General features: G+C 39.7%; 1 protein-coding gene across 1 annotated transcript in view; it reads left to right on the top strand.

Moving 5' to 3' along the window:
- Positions 1–18,139, top strand: part of LOC140570027 (NACHT, LRR and PYD domains-containing protein 12-like) — a 39,076-nt gene extending 20,937 nt beyond the window's left edge. Inside the window, exons 4-11 of the mRNA XM_072692588.1 lie at positions 715–885; positions 5,516–5,689; positions 7,588–7,761; positions 8,957–9,133; positions 9,711–9,884; positions 12,173–12,346; positions 14,170–14,216; positions 14,718–18,139. Coding sequence (XP_072548689.1) covers positions 715–885; positions 5,516–5,689; positions 7,588–7,761; positions 8,957–9,133; positions 9,711–9,884; positions 12,173–12,346; positions 14,170–14,216; positions 14,718–15,289 — 1,663 coding nt within the window. The 3' untranslated portion in view covers positions 15,290–18,139. The remainder of the gene's footprint in view (positions 1–714; positions 886–5,515; positions 5,690–7,587; positions 7,762–8,956; positions 9,134–9,710; positions 9,885–12,172; positions 12,347–14,169; positions 14,217–14,717) is intronic.
- The last annotated feature ends 1,214 nt before the right edge of the window (positions 18,140–19,353 follow it).

Here is a 19,353-nt window from a genome sequence, read left to right as displayed (position 1 = left end):
ATAGTAATACAAAGACCTTTAATCATGAATGTCTTCTTATGCCCTAAGACTTATATGCATATTGTATATGTTATATGTAAATGCATGACTGTATGGACTGTAAGCACATTTTGTAAAATGTAGCAATATGCAAAAGGAGGAAACTGACCAGTGAGTGCACGGCAAAGAAAAAGCCAAACTGAGTTACCCGGTGTAGAGCCTGTTCCCTAGTAGAGCCTTTTTTATTTAGGTTTGTTTAAATTTAGTTTTGGTTTTGGTGACAGGTTGTGGTAATAAAGGTCCCTTCAGGGTTTGCATTAAGATGATCTATGTCTGCATCTTTGTTTGGCTGATTATTGTGTTGTTCCTTGCTGTTACTGTTTTATTTAATGTACCATTTTGTCTTCAACTTGAAAAATGAAATATTAAATAGATAGATAACCAATGTATTTTAATTTTAGTATATTAAGTAATTATTAAACAACAAAGACATTTTGTCATAACCGTGTTTATGAATGGTGCCAGTAATTGTGGTACTGACAGTAACTACCTGTTCCAAACAATGTGAGCATGCAGTTTGAAAAAAAAAACAGCTTCTATATGCATTTAGCCTGTAATTATATACTGCCAGCTACAGGTAATGCATGCAAATGTTATATGTTTTGCTTTGTAGGTTGAGGGACCTTGGATTATTTTTGATTTTGTGAAAATTAATTTATAATTTCAAATATACAGGTTGGATCACTGCAGCCTCAGTAAGAACATCTGTGGAACACTGGCATCAGTGCTCATGTCTAATTCAGCACTGAAAGAGCTGGACCTTAGTAACAATGACCTGCAGGATTCAGGAGTGGAGCTGCTCTCTGCTGGACTGAAGAGTTCACACTGTAAACTGCAGATTCTCAGGTCAGTGTTTCTGACAGTAAATGCATATGTTAATAATAGGAATATATGCAAATTTAACCAATGGCAACATTATTCAGTGCAGGGAAATGTAATCACTAATTAAATCAATGGTAAAATAGAAAGATTTGTGCAGGTTTGGTCTGATGAGTGGGAGCACCGCTCTCAACAGGCATCAGTTTACATAAGCAAATTAAACTTATAACTAGATGATTAAAAATTATTCTCTTGATAATGATGGTGAAACATCTCACAAGCTCCATAATGACCTCACATGGAATAAGTCAGGAGGCCCACCCCATCTCCCCCAAAAATGAACCAGTACAAATTAGCGAGAAGACTGGCCCTTATGATACAAGATTTAAGCTTTACACTTCACTATACAATTTTACAATATTCTTTTACTTCATCATACAACATTTACAATGGGTAAAATCATTAATAATACTTAATTTACACTTTTACTTAATGATTACACTTTTGCCCTTTTAAACAGTATTTGAATACATATTGTATATACATTACTGTATAAATTAATTAATTGTAGTTTAACTCTTTTACATAAACATACTAAATATATTCAGGAACAAATGATTTAATGGCACTGTATGTTTGTTTGGCACAAAGACACATTTTTCTATGATTCACCCCTCTGCTGCACAGATGAAAATGTGAAATCAAACCAATCAGGCATCATTAAAGTATACTTTTACATTCCCTTTAAGACGGCAGCTTGGGGTGAAAGAGGATTCAACATGGGATGTGTTGAAACAGTAGACAGTAAAGACACCACCAACAACAGTGCCTCCAAGAAATATATGAACAGTGATGTTGGGTATAAGTTACAGTTTTCATGTTGCTTCAGTTTGGGTAGACACTGGACAGTGCCAAAGAAAAGAAATAAACAAAACCACTTAACTACCTATCAGTCGAATCTCCTCTGACAAAATAACAGAGGCGTCACTCACTCCTTACATGATGTGTGTGTGTATATATGTTTTTTGAGAACTACTTACAATTTACAGCCAAAAGTCTCTATCATAACCACACTTCCTACACATGAATGACTGGAACTACATTATTGATAGCTTTCTTGGGTTTATTCTCCCATTTTTACTCTTGAGGGAAAAAGGCCCATTGCATTGATTCTGGTTATACATTCTGGTTAAAATCACAAAGAATTGCAGTCAGTGAACAATATAACAGACATATTTAAAAAGCAATAATAGCATAGCTAATGTTTCCTTTTTAGTTGTGAAAAAATTGTTATATGTTTAATGTCTGTTAACAGTAACACACAAGGAGATCTACTCATGTGGACAAAATTGTTGCTGCCCCTCGGTTAATGAAAGAAAGACCCACAATGGTCACAGAAATAACTTGAATCTGACCAAAGTAATAATTAATAAAAATGCTATGAAAATTAACCAATGAATGAAACAGTCCCGGACAGAAATGATGGTACCCTTAACTTAATATTTTGTTGCACAACCTTTTGAGGAAATCACTGCAATCAAACGATTCCTGTAACTGTCAATGAGACGTCTGCACCTCTCAGCAGGTATTTTGGTTCACTCCTCTTGAGCAAACTACTCCAGTGGTCTCAGGTTTGAAGAGTGCCTTTTCCAGACGGCATGTTTCAGCTCCTTCCAAAGATGCTCAATAGGTTTTAGGTCAGGGCTCATAGAAGGCCACTTCAAAATAGTCCAAAGTTTTCCACTTAGCCATTCTTGGGTGTTTTTAGCTGTGTGTTTTGGGTCATTATCCTGTTGCAAGACCCAACACCTGTGACTGAGACCAAGCTTTCTGACACTGGGCAGCAAATTTCTCTCTAGAATCCCTTGATAGTCTTGAGATTTCATTGTACCCTGCACAGATTCAAGACACCCTGTGCCAGATGCAGCAAAGCAGCCCCAGAACATAACAGAGCCTCCTCCATGTTTCACAGTAGGGACAGTGTTCTTTTCTAGATATGCTTCATTTTTTCATCTGTGAACATAGAGCTGATGTGCCTGATATGCAAAAAGTTCCATTTTTGTCTAATCTGTCCATAGGACATTATCCCAGAAGCTCTGGGGCTTGTCAACATGCAGTTTGGCAAATTCCAGTCTGGCTTTTTTATGATTTGTTTTCAACAATGGTGTCCTCCTTGGTCGTCTCCCATGAAGTCCACTTTGGCTCAAACAATGACAGATAGTGCGATCTGACACTGATGTTCCTTGAGCTTGAATCCTTTAATCTCTGTAGAAGTATTTCTGGGCTCTTTTGTTACCATTCGTATAATCCATCTATTTGATTTGTTATCAATTTTCCTCATGCAGCCACATCCAGGAGGTTGGCTACAGTCCCATAAAGTGTACAAAGAATATAAAGTGCGAATTTCCCCACTGCGGGACTAATAAAGGACTATCTTATCTTATCTTATCTTATCTTAAAAACTAAGGCACTATGTAACATAATGTATTAGCCTGAGACAGCCAGCACTTCCCCAAAGCTGTCTGAATACTTTTGATTCTGCCTGTGCCTTATATACTGAAAAGAGTACTGACGTCCACAGAACTGAAGTTAGTGGAGTCCTGCCTAGACGCTCACCTCTCTTTCACCCCAGAGCAGGCCCCTCCTCAGTTGATAGAGTCATGACTTGGTTAGGACTGGCTGTGTCATGCTAGAGCCCAGTGATACAATACTTTTGAATGTTTTGATGTAAATAACCATCAAGCCCTGTACACATGTGGACAAAATTGTTGGTACCCCTCGTTAATGAAAGAAAAACCCACAATGGTCACAGAAATAACTTGAATCTGACAAAAGTAATAAAAATTCCATGAAAATGAACAAATGAAAATCCAACATTGATTTTAAACCATGCTTCAACAGAATTATTTAAAAAAATAAACCAATTAAACAGGCCTGGACAAAAATGATGGTACCCCTGAAAATAATGTGACCAAAGGGACATGTTAAATCATGGTGTGTCCACTAATTAGTATCACAGGTGTCTACAATCTTATAATCAGTCAGTAGGCCTATATATAGGGCTACAGGTAGTCACTGTGCTGTTTTGGTGACATGGTGTGTACCACACTCAACATGGACCAGAGGAAGCAAAGGAAAAAGTTGTCTCATGAGATTAGAAAGAAAATGATAGACAAGCATGTTAAAGGTAAAAGTGATGACAAATCAAAGAGATGAATAATACGAATGGTAACAAAAGAGCCCAGATAAACTTCTAAAGAGATTAAAGGTGAACTTTTAGCTCAAGAAACATCAGTTTCAGATCGCACCATCCTTTGTTGTTTGAGCCAAAGTGGACTTAATGGGAGACGGGCAAGGAGGACACCATTGTTGAAATCAAATCATAAAAAAGCCAAACTGGAATTTTCCCAACTTACATGTTGACAAGCCCCAAAGCTTCTGGGAGAATGTCCTATGGACAGATGAGACAAAAAAATTACTTTTTGACAAGGCACATCAGCTCTATGTTCATGGAAGGAAAAATGAAGCATATCAAGAAAAGAACACTGTCCCTACTGTGAAACATGGATGAGGCTCTGTTGTGTTCTGGGGCTGCTTTGCTGCATCTGTAACAAGGTGTCTTAAATCTGTGCAGGGTACAATGAAATCTCAAAACTTTCAAGGGAGTCTAGAGAGAAATTTGCTGCCCAGTTTCAGAAAGCTGGGTCTCAGTTGCGGGTCATGGGTCTTGCAACAGGATAATGACCCAAAACACACAGCTAAAAACACCCAAGAATGGCTAAGAGGAAAACATTGGACTATTCTGGACTATTATGAGCCCTGACCTAAAACCTATTGAGCATCTTTGGAAGGACATCTGGAAAACATTTTTTGCTGTCTGGAAAAGGCACCCCTCAAACCTCAGACAACTGGAGCAGTTTTCTCATGAGGAGTGGGCCAAAATACCTGCTGAGAAGTGCAGAAGTCTCATTGACAGTTACAGGAATCATTTGATTGCAGTGATTGCCTCAAAAGGTTGTTCAAAAAAATATTCGTTAAGGGTACCATCATTTCTGTGCAGGCCTGTTTCATGAGTCTTTTTTAAATAATTCTGTTGAAGCATGGTTGAAAAGCAATGTCAGATTTTAATTTGTTCATTTTCATAGCATTTTTATTTATTATTACTTTTGTCAGATTCAAGTTATTTCTGTGACCATTGTGGGTTTTTCTTTCATTAACCGAGGGGTACCAACAATTTTGTCCACATGTGTATACCTTCACCATCCTCTTTTAAAACTACTGACCCAGCATTAATTGCACTCGCATCAACCTAAGAGAACTGGTTGAGAGAAATCATGAGTAGCAAGTATAGGTGCTTTAAAGCACTGTTTAAAGAAACAGAGGTACTAAGTAAGTTAGAGGCTCAACCACAGTGTAGACATTTATGCATTCATGCCTTATACAGTGTTACAGTAATGAGTGTAACAGTGTACTTTATTGTAGCAAATTGTATCTTACTATATTGTTATACCATGGCTAGCAGTTAAGTTTCTGGTTTCTATTTTAGCTTTGGGTTAACATATTATTTTCTTCCACTCATTTCACTTTCCTGTTTCATTATAAAATCCCTTTTAGTGTATTCTCAAGTAAAATCTGTTGTGCTTTTCTCCTTTTGCAGATTAGCTTTGTGTAATCTTGGAGTAAAGACGTGTGAAGCTCTGGGATCAATTTTAAAGCTGGAAAACTCCTCCCTGAAAGAGCTGGACCTCAGTAACAATGACCTGCAGGATTCAGGAGTGGAGCTGCTCTCTGCTGGACTGAAGAGTTCACACTGTAAACTGCAGATTCTCGGGTCAGTGAGAGACTGAAGTTCCACTTCTGAGTCTCAGTTCCTCTTAGTGGTTCTTTCTTCTTTTTTTGCGCACCAGGTTGTACACGCTCCCCAGATCTAATTTAGTAAACAGACAGGGACCACGCAACTGTTCGAGGGCGGAAGGGACCAGGGGCATAGGACAGGGGTAGCATTTAGTTATCGCATTTAGGACATGATAGTCAATACAGGGACGTAGCCCCCCTCCCTTCTTTTGAATGAAAAAGAACCCAGAGGCTACTGGAGACTTAGAAGGGGTGACATAACCTTGTGCTAGGGCTTCCACGATGTACTCCTCCATCTTCTGCTCCTCTTCCCCCATAAGGGGGTAGATCCATGCCTTGGGCAAGAATCCCTCGACTAGATCTATGGCACAGTCATGTGGGCGATGGGAAGAAAGCTTTGTAGCCTGGGTCTTACTAAAGACATCCTGCATATCTACGTACTCTGGGGGCAGGACGACCTGAACCTCAGGTTTGGGGCTCTCTACTGTGATAGACAGGAGTCGAAGGGCGGCTAGATCTAGACCGTGATCCTGACAATACAGGGATCAGGACACAATTTCCCTTTCGGGCCAGGAAATGTGGGGGGTGTATAGGCTCAGCCAAGATAAACCTAGGATCAGGGCATGTTCAGAGACCGGGAGAACTATCAGGGAGGTCTCCTCCTTGTGATGCAAGCTGGCAGCCAGCTTCACCTTGGTGGTGACATGGGTTATGGGTCTTGAACCGATAGGGTGCCTGTCCAGGGCTGTGATGCGGAGAGGTCTCTCAAGCGGCTCGACTGGGATGTTGAGCTGGTTCACAATGTCCGCTCGATGCCGTATGGGTTGGCCAACACCCCCTCCGTCTTCCAGGCCTTTAATCAATGACGTCCTTAAAGACTACCTCGGACGCTTCGTGGTGGCCTTTTTGGATGACATCCTGGTATACTCCCCTGACCTGCCTACAAGCATGCGGAGAGGTCTCTCAAGCGGCTCGACTGGGATGTTGAGCTGGTTTACAATGTCCGCTCGGAGGGTGGCTGCAGGCTGCGTTGGTGAACAAAGAAGCGGGAAGGGCTGATGGGAAAAGGGATAGGTGGGACCCCTAGTACCAACTGTGGGCAAGTATTCTGGGATTGTTTTTCTCGATCAGCGAGGCCGATCTACATCTTTTGCCTAAGATGTAGCTCATAGGAGATTAGATAATGATCTGACTTTACTGAGCTTTAAGGTACAATATTTAGATTATCAATGCTAACACCCAGGGTCAGGACTAAATCTAGGGTATGATTACAGTAATGTGTGGGTCCAGTTATGTTTTCTATGATGCTGACAGAATCTAAGATCGATGCAAACACCTTTTGTTAATGGATCAAAATGAATATTAAAGTCTCCTACTATTATAACCTTGTCGCTGCACATTGCCAAGTCTGCAGCAAAATTATAGGCCCTGGAGGCCTATAAATATTAATTCGTGTGAATGCATTTTTATTTGTGGCTGGATTTGATATATTAATGTAGAGAATCTGAAAAGAAGTGAAGGTGTTACAGCTTTGAAGGTGAAGGTGGACTAGCTTTGGCCTTAGCCCTAGCATGTTTTAGCTTTCTGGCTACGCCGCTGAGATGTCACCCATTCACCCCGCTGTGAGGGCTCTAGCATCATTACTGTTTATTTCCATAATTTAACTTAATCCTTTATTTTTGTTAGGCTTCCTCTGCTTTAACTCTGCCTGTGGAACTGGAGCTTTCTGCATGTTTTCTATCTCTATATAAAGAAACTCCAGGACTTTAGAAGGACGCTGTATTTCAGTTTAATTCTGTTCTCTATTCTTTATCTGTCCATTCAAATCTTCCTCTTTCAGTTTATTGTAAAATCTGTTCATTCTTCATTTTTCAGACTGGCTTCATGTAATCTTGGAGAAAATACGTGTGAAGCTCTGGGATCAGTTTTAAAGCTGGAAAACTCCTCCCTGAAAGAGCTGGACCTCAGTAACAATGACCTGCAGGATTCAGGAGTGGAGCTGCTCTCTGCTGGACTGAAGAGTTCACACTGTAAACTGCAGATTCTCAGGTCAGTGTTGGTCTTCATTATCATCAACAATTGACAATATAGCTCAGACAGTGTTCAGGCCTTAAGAAGCCAGTGTTTAACCATTTAATGCTGTTTTGTCTAACTTTAACTGTTCAGACTAAGAGTTACTGAGGTGGGGTTTTAAAAATCACAAGACACAATTATTGGCACCCTTGCATTGAGTTCATGCACTCTCTTTATCCAGTGTAACAGTACCGAGTGGAGATGTAAGTGTACTGTATTTTACTGAATTGTATCTTACTATATTGATGTTCTTTGACAAGCATTTTAAGTTTTGGTTGATATGTTAACTTTGGGTTAATGGTAACATCAGCATTAATGATAACCTACTGCACATTTTCAGACGAATACTCGCAGAGATGGTCTCAAAGCAAGCAGATGAATTAATCTGCTTGCAAAACAAAGCAAACAAAGCGGCAACTAAGGGGTATAAACACAAACAAAACACAAATGTGGCAAACAAGAGGGCAAGCCAAAAATGAACCTGGGCCTAGCGGTTGAGCTGGCGAGAGTGGTAAGCGCTAGGAAGAAACCAAAGGAGGAAACAGAATGAAATGCTACAGGCAGAGCCTGGGCTAAACAGGGGCTTACGTAAACTGTGCTAAAACAGCGCTGCACTGACTAAGGGGAGGGAGCTGGGGGACCAGCTACTGAGCAACAATGCCTAGGCCGATCAAACCTGGAACTGCAGCATACTGCCTTGAATGGGGTTGACCTGCTCCTGAACGAGAACTATGAGCAGAAACTGGCCTCAACACACTTCTACAGTCAAGGGAACCTCTCGTGAAACTTCGAGGTCCCAAACGAAACGATTCTCCGCATTGAATGGTGGTGTGGAGGCTTCTTAAATATCCCCCAGTCCCAGGTGAAACTCATAAACCAAACAAAGAATTCAAACAACCGAACCAAAACACATTTGAACATAAACGAATTGAACCAAACACACATGAACATAAATGAACATGAATGAGTCAGTGAATTGACACACATGAACGTAAAAAAAACGCAAGTCTTTATTTGGGCCTGAGGGTAGCGGCTCGAGATCGCCCCAGGAGAGGGCGCGATAACGAGGGCCTGACGTGATGTCAAAAATAGATTGCTTTTAGTTTTCATTCAAAAATTTTCTTTGAGTGTATTCTCAAGATAAAACTGTTGTGCTTTTCTCCTTTTGCAGATTAGCTTTGTGTAATCTTCGAGTAAAGACTTGTGGAAGAAACCTAGGATCCGTTTTAAAGCTGGAAAACTCCTCTCTGAAAGAGCTGGACCTCAGTAACAATGACCTGCAGGATTCAGGAGTGGAGCTGCTCTCTAATGGACTGAATAGTTCACACTGTAAACTGCAGATTCTCAGGTCAGTGTTTCTGTCAATTAATTTTAGATTTTTAAATATAAGTGAAATTCAGCACTTCACCAATATACCTTATACCAATATGTCTCATTATCTTCATGAATTGATCTCATAGTTCAGGCTGAGTTCAATTTCTCCAATGCTAGAGCTGAAAGAATGTATCCTAAAAGAAGAGTTCTAGATAACAGAATTATTAATTAAACATGATCTCTTTCTATGCTGTTTTACTAACTGTTTGTACACACCTTGGGTCAAAACAGACTATGGAGTACTAGGAGGTAGGACTTAACAAATCCCACATAACACAATTATTGGCACTGCTGCATGTAATTCATGCACTCTCTGTATCCAGTGTAACAGTAATAAGTGGTGGTGTAAAAGTGTACTGTATTGTAGTCAATTGTATCTTACTGTATTGATGTCCTGTGACTATCAGATTAGCTTTTGGTTAACTTAGGGCAAACATTTTGTCACTTCTTATTTTTGCTGCCAATAAAATGAGCAACTTCTTGTTTCATTAAAATGTTCCCTTTAAGTATATTCTAATGTAAAATATTTTGTATTTATTCTCATTTTGCAGATTAGCTTTGTGTAACATTGGTCTAAAGATGTGTGAAGCTCTGGGATCAGTTTTAAAGCTGGAAAACTCCTCCCTGAAAGAGCTGGACCTCAGTAACAATGACCTGCAGGATTCAGGAGTGGAGCTGCTCTCTGCTGGACTGAAGAGTTCACACTGTAAACTGCAGATTCTCAGGTCAGTGTTTCTGTCAGTTCATTCTGAAATGATAAATGTGAAGATGTGAGATTCAGAGCTTTACTAAGATGTTTTTATATCAATATACAAGATGAAGTTTCTAGTGAAGGTCACTAGAGTTCACTAACTGAACAAAGACCAACTCTCTAACGTCTGCAGTCGTCTTTAGATTGTCTAGAAAGATTTCTGATGAGGTCTTTCTTCCTCATAAACACATTAATCAGAACCTTTGGACTGTGATAGTGTAGTGATATGTATGATTACTCACTCTGACCTCACAACACATTCTGAAATGAAAACTGGTTTTATAGTGTTTAATGAACCCAGTCTGACCTAACAGCTCATCTGTGATCCAATCAGAGGCTTTTTCTTAGTCTCCTTTAACTCATTATAATCTGCTCCTGAGTAGTGGGTGAGCTGCATGTCCATGTTGGTGATGGATCAGCATGTGGAACTGGAGCTTTCTGTATAATAGTTAGCATGTTTTCTATTACTATATCAGTATTTCCTCTCTTTCCTTTAACATTTTACTTTCATGCATATCTTTATAACTATCCAGTACAGCCCAGAGAAGGAGTTCCACTTTTGAGACTTTCTCTTTTTGATTTTTAATGAAGCCACAAGTTTACACAAATTAATCAACCTTATATTCAGTTCGTTGAACTGCATTCCTTATCCAACCCAGCATTACTGAGTAGGGATGGGACAGCAAATTGAATTTATAAGTTTTATAAAGTTTATAAGTTTTATAATTATAATTTTATAATTATAATTATATAATTAAGTTTTAAAGAATTATAATTCACTTTTATGCCACTGCTGTAAATACAAATTGCTTTGACCCCACCAGTTCCCACCATGGACAGTTCACATGCTTTTGTTGTTGGTAACCCAAAACTACAGAATATTGCACTAATGACTCCATTCTCCCTGTTACAGTCAGTGAAACATCAGCATCATTCTGAAGCTACAAATTTAAGGTGGAATTTCTACATGATGTTTAATTTGTTTGTGGTGGTGGATCTGTAGCCCACTCACTAAGCTAACCTATGCTTATCCATCTCGATTAGGCTGGCAGATGCAATGACTGACACACAGCTCGGTACAGCTTCTACTCTGAATAACTGCTGTACTACAGACACAAGCGCTGATGATAAAAACTTCTGTGTCTGAGAGGATGAAGTGAACAACAAAATGCAACAGGTTATGTCATGTTTGGACCAATAGCCTGCTTGCTAAACTGCAGTTCAAGCACCACAGTACAGACCATTTCCAAGTAATCAGGAGATCAAATTAAGTACAGTCCTAAAATAAACCAGGAAGACTGAACATATCATCATTACGATGGCATAGGACTAAAGTATAGCAGAGAAGTGAATGACATTTTATAGTCTTAACAAGGCCAGATTAACCAATTTCTGCTGTCCTGTGTGGGTGTTTACTAGCATGACTAACCCAAAACTTCAGTGTAGTGCGAGGTGGCCAGTAAATATACTGTATATGCACCTCCACAGGTGTTAGAATGATCTCTAAATGTTTAACTCTGCTTTTACTGATTTTAAGTTTTATTTGGTTCCTCTTTCTCTCCTCTTTCCTCTTTCTTTCTTTTTTAGTCTTGGTTTCTCTCAGCAGTTATTCCTCATGTTTTCAGATAGTTTTTGCTTCTTGAAGCGTAAACTAAGCTTATCAAATTTCTATATGGAAGTATTGCTGAAGCAGAAAAAACAAACCTATGGGCATCATGCCTAATGCCAGGAATTATGATACTTTTGGAATGAGTTGGGGATAAAGTGAGGTGGTGATCATCCAACCCCCTTACCTCAATAACACTCTTGTCACTGAATATGATCAAATCCTTACAGTAATGCTCCAAAATATAGTAGAAAGTCTTCCCTGGACAGTATGTTTAGTGCTTTTAGTGCTTTTTTACTCCAAGCAGGACAGATTCTTAATGCGCTTATATTTGGAACAACAATAAATGAGCAGGTGTCCCAATATTTATGTTCAAATAACCAGAAGTGTTGAGGCAAACAATAATATTTGTGCAGTTTTATGAACAAGCTGCAGGGGTGAATTATAAAAGTTTAAATCTGAAAGTAAAAAATAATTGTTGTTGCTGTTTAATAATGCAGTAATTAGCAGCCAGGTGATTACCAGCTACTATATTTAAAAAGTGTTTTAGGGAGATTCTTGATTTGTCAGAAACTGTCTGATACAAAGTGTGTCATCTCTCTCACTGTTAATTGACCTCTCTTTCTCTCTCTTTCTCATTCACTCTCTCTCTGCAGAGTGTCTGGTTGTATGGTCACAGAGAAAGGCTGTTCTTCTCTGGCTACAGCTCTGAGTTCAAACCCCTCCTACCTGAAAGAACTGGATCTGACCTACAACCACCCAGGAGAGTCAGGAGTGAAGCTGCTGTCTGCCAGACTGGAGGATCCACACTGCACACTCAACACACTCAGGTATGGATGAAAATATCCTCACTCCTATGATTGGTCTTTCAAGAAAGCCTTTATGATTAAACAATAATGATATGTATCACAATAGACACATCAATGGAAATAAGAACTTTTATGATATGATGTTGGATAGATTCACTGTTAATGCGAATTACCAGAAAACCACAAATTCACCAAGTTCGGTTTCATGAACAAACGTCTGGCTTATAAAAATCATCATCATATCCCTTGATAGTGAAGCGGGCTATGAGAGCCAATCATTTAATAAATGTAAGTAAGAAATGGAGTGAGAAAATGAGTGCATTGTGCAAATTGTGGATAAAAATGGACAGGTCAGCTCTCTAGTCCTGCAGTTTTGTTGTTTTTTTAAAGTCTGACTGAAATGTAAGTATATTTAAATTAAATAATAATATTAAACTATAAAATAAATTTGCAAAAGCTTAGTTAAGACAAACACACAACAAATTTGTATGGGTTTGCTCTCCCTCGGGGCAATCCCAGAGCTCCAGCCAGAGGTCCAACAAAACTTCACGGCACCTGGGCTGTGACTTCTAAAGCCCAGTCCACAGACTGGTAGGTGCCATGAATTATCCCGGTCAACCATGTTGTTCAGTGTGTTCCATGGTCTGCTTTAAGGGAAAAGAGAGAGAGAGAGAGAGAGAGAGAGAGAGAGAGAGAGAGAGAGAGAGAGAGAGAGTGTGAGTGTGTGTGTGTGTGTGTGTGTGTGTGTGTGTGTGTGCATGGAACAGAAAAAACATCAGTTCAGTCTCTGGAGTTGAGAAGTCTGATGGCTTGGAGGAAGAAGCTATTGCAGAGTCTGGTCGTGTGACTGGATGCTGCGGTACCTTCTTCCTGATGGCAGGAGGGAGAACAGTCTGTGTAAAGCATGACAGTTAATAATTAAAATATTTGTGTACCTTAATAAATAAGGTGGTTAAATTGGTTAAAATATTAATCAACATATACTGTCAGTATTGGCTGAAATGAACTATTCTATTGTGATCATTTATCAGCTATATCGCCAAGCTCTACTCAAAACTTTACTCAGACAGCTTGTTGTCCCATGATCTGGTATTTCTTGCTCCTGAGCTCCCCCTACAGTCAGCAGAGCGCCCCCACAAGGACATGTCCCTGAAAGTAAAAGAAGCATGTGGACAGAGACAAGAAATTATTTGACAGGTTTTTACACAGCATTACACAGTTCTGGCAAGCATTGTCCTGCCTGATCATATTTACATTTTACTTTATTAAAATAGGCAATTATAATGTCAATAATTATCAATATTGGCTGAAATGAAATATTTTATTGTGATCATTTATCAGTTATATCACCAAGCTCTCGCCAAGGTGTATCAGAACTTCACTCAGCTTGTTGTCCCATAGTTCATGCTTAAGACAACTGGGAGACAATTAGCCGTGTATTGTAGCGTCACCTGCATAGACACTGCCTGCACTAAAACCTTGTTATCATCAGGTGATACTTGAGGAAAATCCTTATAAAACTGCTAAACTTGCCAACTTGTCAACTCTACATGTACTTGTTTGTATAGGGCTGTAAATCACAGCTCATTTACAAGCTTCCGCTGGGTCTATTTACTTTTATTAATTGAATGACTTCTTTTCCGGCCCAAAAATGAGATCTAATCAACGTCCCTTGTATCTGCACTTAGCGAATCAGCTATGGAAGCCTTCCTATGTTCCAGTGTCTGGGTGAGAGAGAGAGAGAGAGAGAAATATATATAAACACTGAAGGAGAGAAAATCTTACTGTCCTGATCTGTCTGTGTGTGTGTGTGTGTGTTTGTGTGTGTGTGTGTGTGTGTTTAGAGTGGAACATGGAGGGAAGATCAGAATCAAACCTGGATTAAAGAAATGTAAGTTCACACACACACACACACACACACACACACACACACACACACACACACACACTCTATCAGTGCAGTGTGCCCGATCCGCACCAAGAGCCCTTCGAGCTTCACGTACGGCTCGGCTCAACCCGCCATCCTTCGAAACCCGTGGAAGACAAGCGTCCAGGCTTTTTTCTGTCCTGGCACCAAAGTGGTGGAACGAGCTTCCCCTGGGTGTCCGAACGACAGAGTCACTCGCTGTCTTTAAATGCAGGCTGAAGACCCACCTCTTCCGAGAGTACTTGGACGAATAGAGTACTATGGTCACCTTATTGTATTGTGTTTAGCAATGTCTAAGCTTAGAGGTATCTTTTGAATTATTAGTCTATTCTAACTAGCTAAGGTTTTCTTGGGTAAATAGCAAAGCACTTTGTAAGTCGCTCTGGATAAGAGCGTCTGCTAAATGCCATAAATGTAAATGTAAATGTAAAGTGTTCCTCCTCTAATGTCTCTTCTTGTGTTCAGACGGCTGTGATCTCACACTGGACCCAAACACAGCACACACACGTCTCTCTCTGAGTGAGGGGAACAGAAAGGTGGTGTGTGTGAGAGAGAAGCTGCAGTCGTATCCTGATCATCCAGAGAGGTTTGATGAGTGTCTGCAGGTGATGAGTAGAGAGAGTCTGACTGGACGCTGTTACTGGGAGGCTGAGTGGAGCAGAAGGAGGGGAGCTGTTATAGCTCTGACTTATAAAACCATCAGCAGGAAAGGAGGGAGATCAGACTGTGAGTTTGGAGAGAATGAAGAGTCCTGGAGTCTGGTCTGCTCTGAAATCGGGTTCTTTGTTCAGCACAATAATGACTCCACAGACCTCCTTCATCCTTCCTCCAGCTGTAAGAGAGTAGGAGTGTATGTGGACTGTCCGGCCGGCACTCTGTCCTTCTACAGCATCTCCTCTGATACACACACACTCACACACTCACACACACTCACTCACTCACACACACTCACACACTTACACACATTCTATACCACATTTACTCAACCCCTCTATGCAGGGTTTAGGCTTCATAATGGCTCCTCAGTGTGTGTGTAAGAATAGCTTTGAAAGGACTGGACGAAAAAAATCAAAAGAGCAGCTAATGCACAACATGGGGTCCCACCAGCATGCGAAAAAACCATGATACACAATGTGTTATAAAATAGTTTTCATCCTTTGATTAATGCAGCATTATCTGGTAATTGCTATTTCTAAGCTCCCCCCACAGTCAGTATAGCACCCCCAAAAGGGCATGTCCCTGAAAGAAAAAAAGCATGTGGACAGAGACAAAAGAGTATTTTTACAGGATTGTACACAAATATGACACCGGTTAAACAGCATTGCATAGTTCTGGTAAGGTTTGTCCTGCCAGATTCAACCAAATTTACATCTACAGCAGTTTTTCAGACACAGTTCTCTTTTTTACAGTCAGTGAAGCATCAACATGATTATGAAGCAACTTGAGCTGTAAGATGTCAGGTTTACAACTGAAAAAATGCATTTATTATATGCATATTTCAAGTCATTTGACTTTTGGTATTCTATTATATAGTTAGGTCCAAAAGTATTTCCACTGTGTTGGGTTTTTCCCTGGCATTAAGGTAAGCTGAACTGAACAATATTCATTATTTACCTAGACCTCAATGTACTAACAATGCACTATATCTGAACTGTTTATATGGTTAGTGAATTAAACAGAGATGAATTAGGGTTCGGAATTTCTTTTTCTCTCAGACATTTTTGTAGCACTGAAATTTGTTACTATGGGGTTTTGGAAATTGACCCTAAACTAGTGTTTAGCTGATATTTTAAAAACGTAATGGGTACATCATGGTAATGGATACAAATCATGGTATATTGCCCAGATTTCATCTTCATCTGGAAGAGGAGATCAAGTTTGTCTAAAATGTTAAAATGTTAAACACAATGAAATCATCCTTTCACCAGAACAAGTGTGACATAGCCCACTGATACTACTGAGCTGCACAGTAAAGCTACAAGCTAAACCTGCACACCAAAACTACACAAGGGAGCTGCACACACAATCAATAAGTACACAAACTGAGCAGATGGTGACCTGATAGGCAGCTGCACGAATCGCTGAGTAAGTGGGATAGACTGACCAGTGAAGGGCTGCATAATCTAGAGGTGGAGCAAGGTCACGACTCACTCTTTCGCCGAGTTAGGTACCAATGTCATTGTTCGGTTGCTGTGTGTTGTAAGTGGGGGCTGCTGTCTGTTCATGTGAGTGTTTGTGTTTGCAGCAGCACTACAAGAATGAAGGCAGGCATTACTCCAGTTCAGCAGACATATTTTGCCCTTGTACTTGTGTATTGAGTTTTTGTTTTTTTTGTGGGGTGTCTATCTTATTGGGTGTAACATGTACATGGTTAGGGAAAAAGATCATATGAAATTATGTATTGACTTAGCCATCCCCTGTCTATATGTACTAGGGTGCCTTTATCCTTCCTGTTTTTGTAAGTTTTATTTTACTGAATTAGTAATATCACCTTTTTTTTCGTTAGTTTCTTTTTCGTCAGTTGGAATTGATGCATCTTGACTGAGGCTGTTGCATCAAAGAGCAAACTTTGGACAATTTTTCCCCTTGAGATTTTCTCCCCTGATGGACTAAGGAATTTGTGGACTACATGGGACTTTTTTTGTTTTAAACATGTTTTAATATTTTGATATTTGTGGTAATAGAAATTGTAAATTTTAGACATTGACAACTGAAATTGAGATTACTGACAACTCAGTTGAACCACAGGGATATATTTGTTCAACTGAAGGTTAAATGAGTCCTTTCCCTCTATAGGTATTAAATTTTTGGCATAGACGAAAGGATCTATGTTAGTGTTGGACACAGATGGAATTTGGCCTCCGCCTTTAACGCAAACATGCAGTGAACGCACACACACATACACACTAGTGATCAAACAAACACAGTGACAGCGCGGTGGGCAGCCATTGCTGTGGCACCCGGGAGAGCAGGATGGGTTAAGGGTCTTGCTCAAGGGGCCAACAGTGGCAGCTTCCAAGCCCAGGTATTGAACCCACCACCCTGTTATCAATAGCCAGGTGCTCTAACCGCAGAGCCACTGCTGCCCTTTTTTGGTAAGTATGCATGACGAGGAACCAATTGAGGCTGCTAGACCTTCAATTATAATGCCATTTGTTATGAAAGCCACTTGAGTACCATTTGATGGGGTGGGTATAGCCATCAAGGTAGGGCAATGAAAGACTGTCAAGTGTACAGACATTAAATAAACAACAACTACAATTTTTAGTGGCGTCACCAGATGGAGATGCAACAAGTACAATTTTTAGCTGTAGAATAAAAGGACTGGAACACTACAAAAAACATTTTTGTTGACCACATGGGGATAATACATCTATTGCAGTTTTTAATTGTAGGTAGAAGCCAAGGCAGTCTCTAAAGTATTTTTCTTTTACACTGTGAACTGTATGGGCCTTAAATGTATAGTTGATAATGTTTGTCAGAGAGGATTTGTTAAGAATGGTTTCAGGATAAAGAACTGGACAGGGCTAAAGAAAAACTATGGCTTACACTATAAACAGCCAGTGAACTTATATAGGGTATATAGTGATAAACGGTGTGCATTGGGGTAATCAAAGTGGGCATTGTTTGGGTGGGTCCAGGGCCAGTACCCCCCAACACTTGTGGTCTACTACAAGATATGTTGGAAGGGTACATCATAAGGTAGCGTTGTAGCCCTTGGGCAGCCCCTGTGCTTTTAGATCAGAAAAAATGCTGGGCTTAGTGATTCTGTGTAGATTATCGCAAATTGAACAATGTGACAAAGAAAGAGTTTCTCCCTAAAGAAATAAAGGAAAGGATGACTTAAGGAAAACTGAGGAAAATGTTGTAGAAGAGAGGACAATAAGATGTGACTACTAAAAGAAAAAAAATATGATTGAAAAACAACATAGAGGTGTCACATTTAGGCAGCTCACTGACTGCTACTCGCTGCTGTGAATTGATTCTCCTTGACTCTCCATGGTTCTCCACGTCGGTGGCGTGTTCATGTAGGCTAGTGTTCTGATCTGGTTCAAGAGATATCCTAGTCTGGTTCTGGAGGAAAGTGCACTTCCTGCTCATGTTCCTTGGTGACTCCAGCTCACGAGACAGTCATGGCGTACTCAGGTTGGGCTTGCCGTGCTATCTAGTCTGGCAGCTGGCTTTTTAGCTACTTCCTTTGTTTACTCAGAGCGTGGCTCTGGTTTTCAGTTAGAATTTCCTCCATGTCAGAATTGAGGTTTGTGGTTTCTGTTGTCCCCTTCCCTTTAGTTAGTTTTGCCCGGCATAATCCCTGTCTCTCCCTGCTGACTATCGAGCTGGATCATCCCCAACCTTTAGTTCTATACCATTCCTGACAATTTTGTTAATTTGGACATTACTACGAAAGGCTATTGATAGGGGTTAGTGGCCAAGGTAAATAGTAAAAGGCTCAGTTTTCACCCTTGACGAGTAGAGGTCTTTTCTTTAAAGTGTATAAAAGATAGTCCCATTTTACCTTATCGAAGGCTTTTTCTGCATACATAGATGATAATGCTTCGGATGCCTTTAGGGCTAGAGTCCCCATATAATGTATATAAAATTAATAATAATAATAATAATAATAATAATATTAATAATAATAAAATGTATTAAATAATCATACATTTTAAAAAGGTGTTTATTTTGAATAAAGCATGTTTGATCAGGGGATTTGATTGTTAGTAGAACCGTTTCTTGCCATGAAGCAAGAATTTTACATAGTATCTTAAAATCCACATTTAATAAACTAGATTCAAGATTCAAGAGTTTTGTCATGTGCACAGCCGAAACAAGCAGTTAAACAGTGCAATTATTTTGTTGCAGTTCCTTCATTTATCAACAGTCTTATAAATATCAATATGTGTATGTATTTACACCAAGTACATAAAAGCAAAGCTAAGTAAAAGAAAAACTAAGTAGAGAAAGTTAAAGAGTAACCAAGAGTTATCAACAGCCAAGGTATCAGCATCAAACTTATACACTAAGGGGGTATGGTGCTGCCCCACTACCTTTTTACTATTGGGCTGCTAATTTTCAACCTATTGTATAATGGCTGCGTTTC

Source organism: Salminus brasiliensis, chromosome 1 (genome assembly GCF_030463535.1).
Source record: "Salminus brasiliensis chromosome 1, fSalBra1.hap2, whole genome shotgun sequence".
Classification (NCBI taxonomy): Eukaryota; Metazoa; Chordata; class Actinopteri; order Characiformes; family Bryconidae; genus Salminus; species Salminus brasiliensis.
The sequence above is the reverse complement of the archived record's forward strand: the minus strand, read 5'-3'. Positions and strand labels throughout refer to the sequence as shown.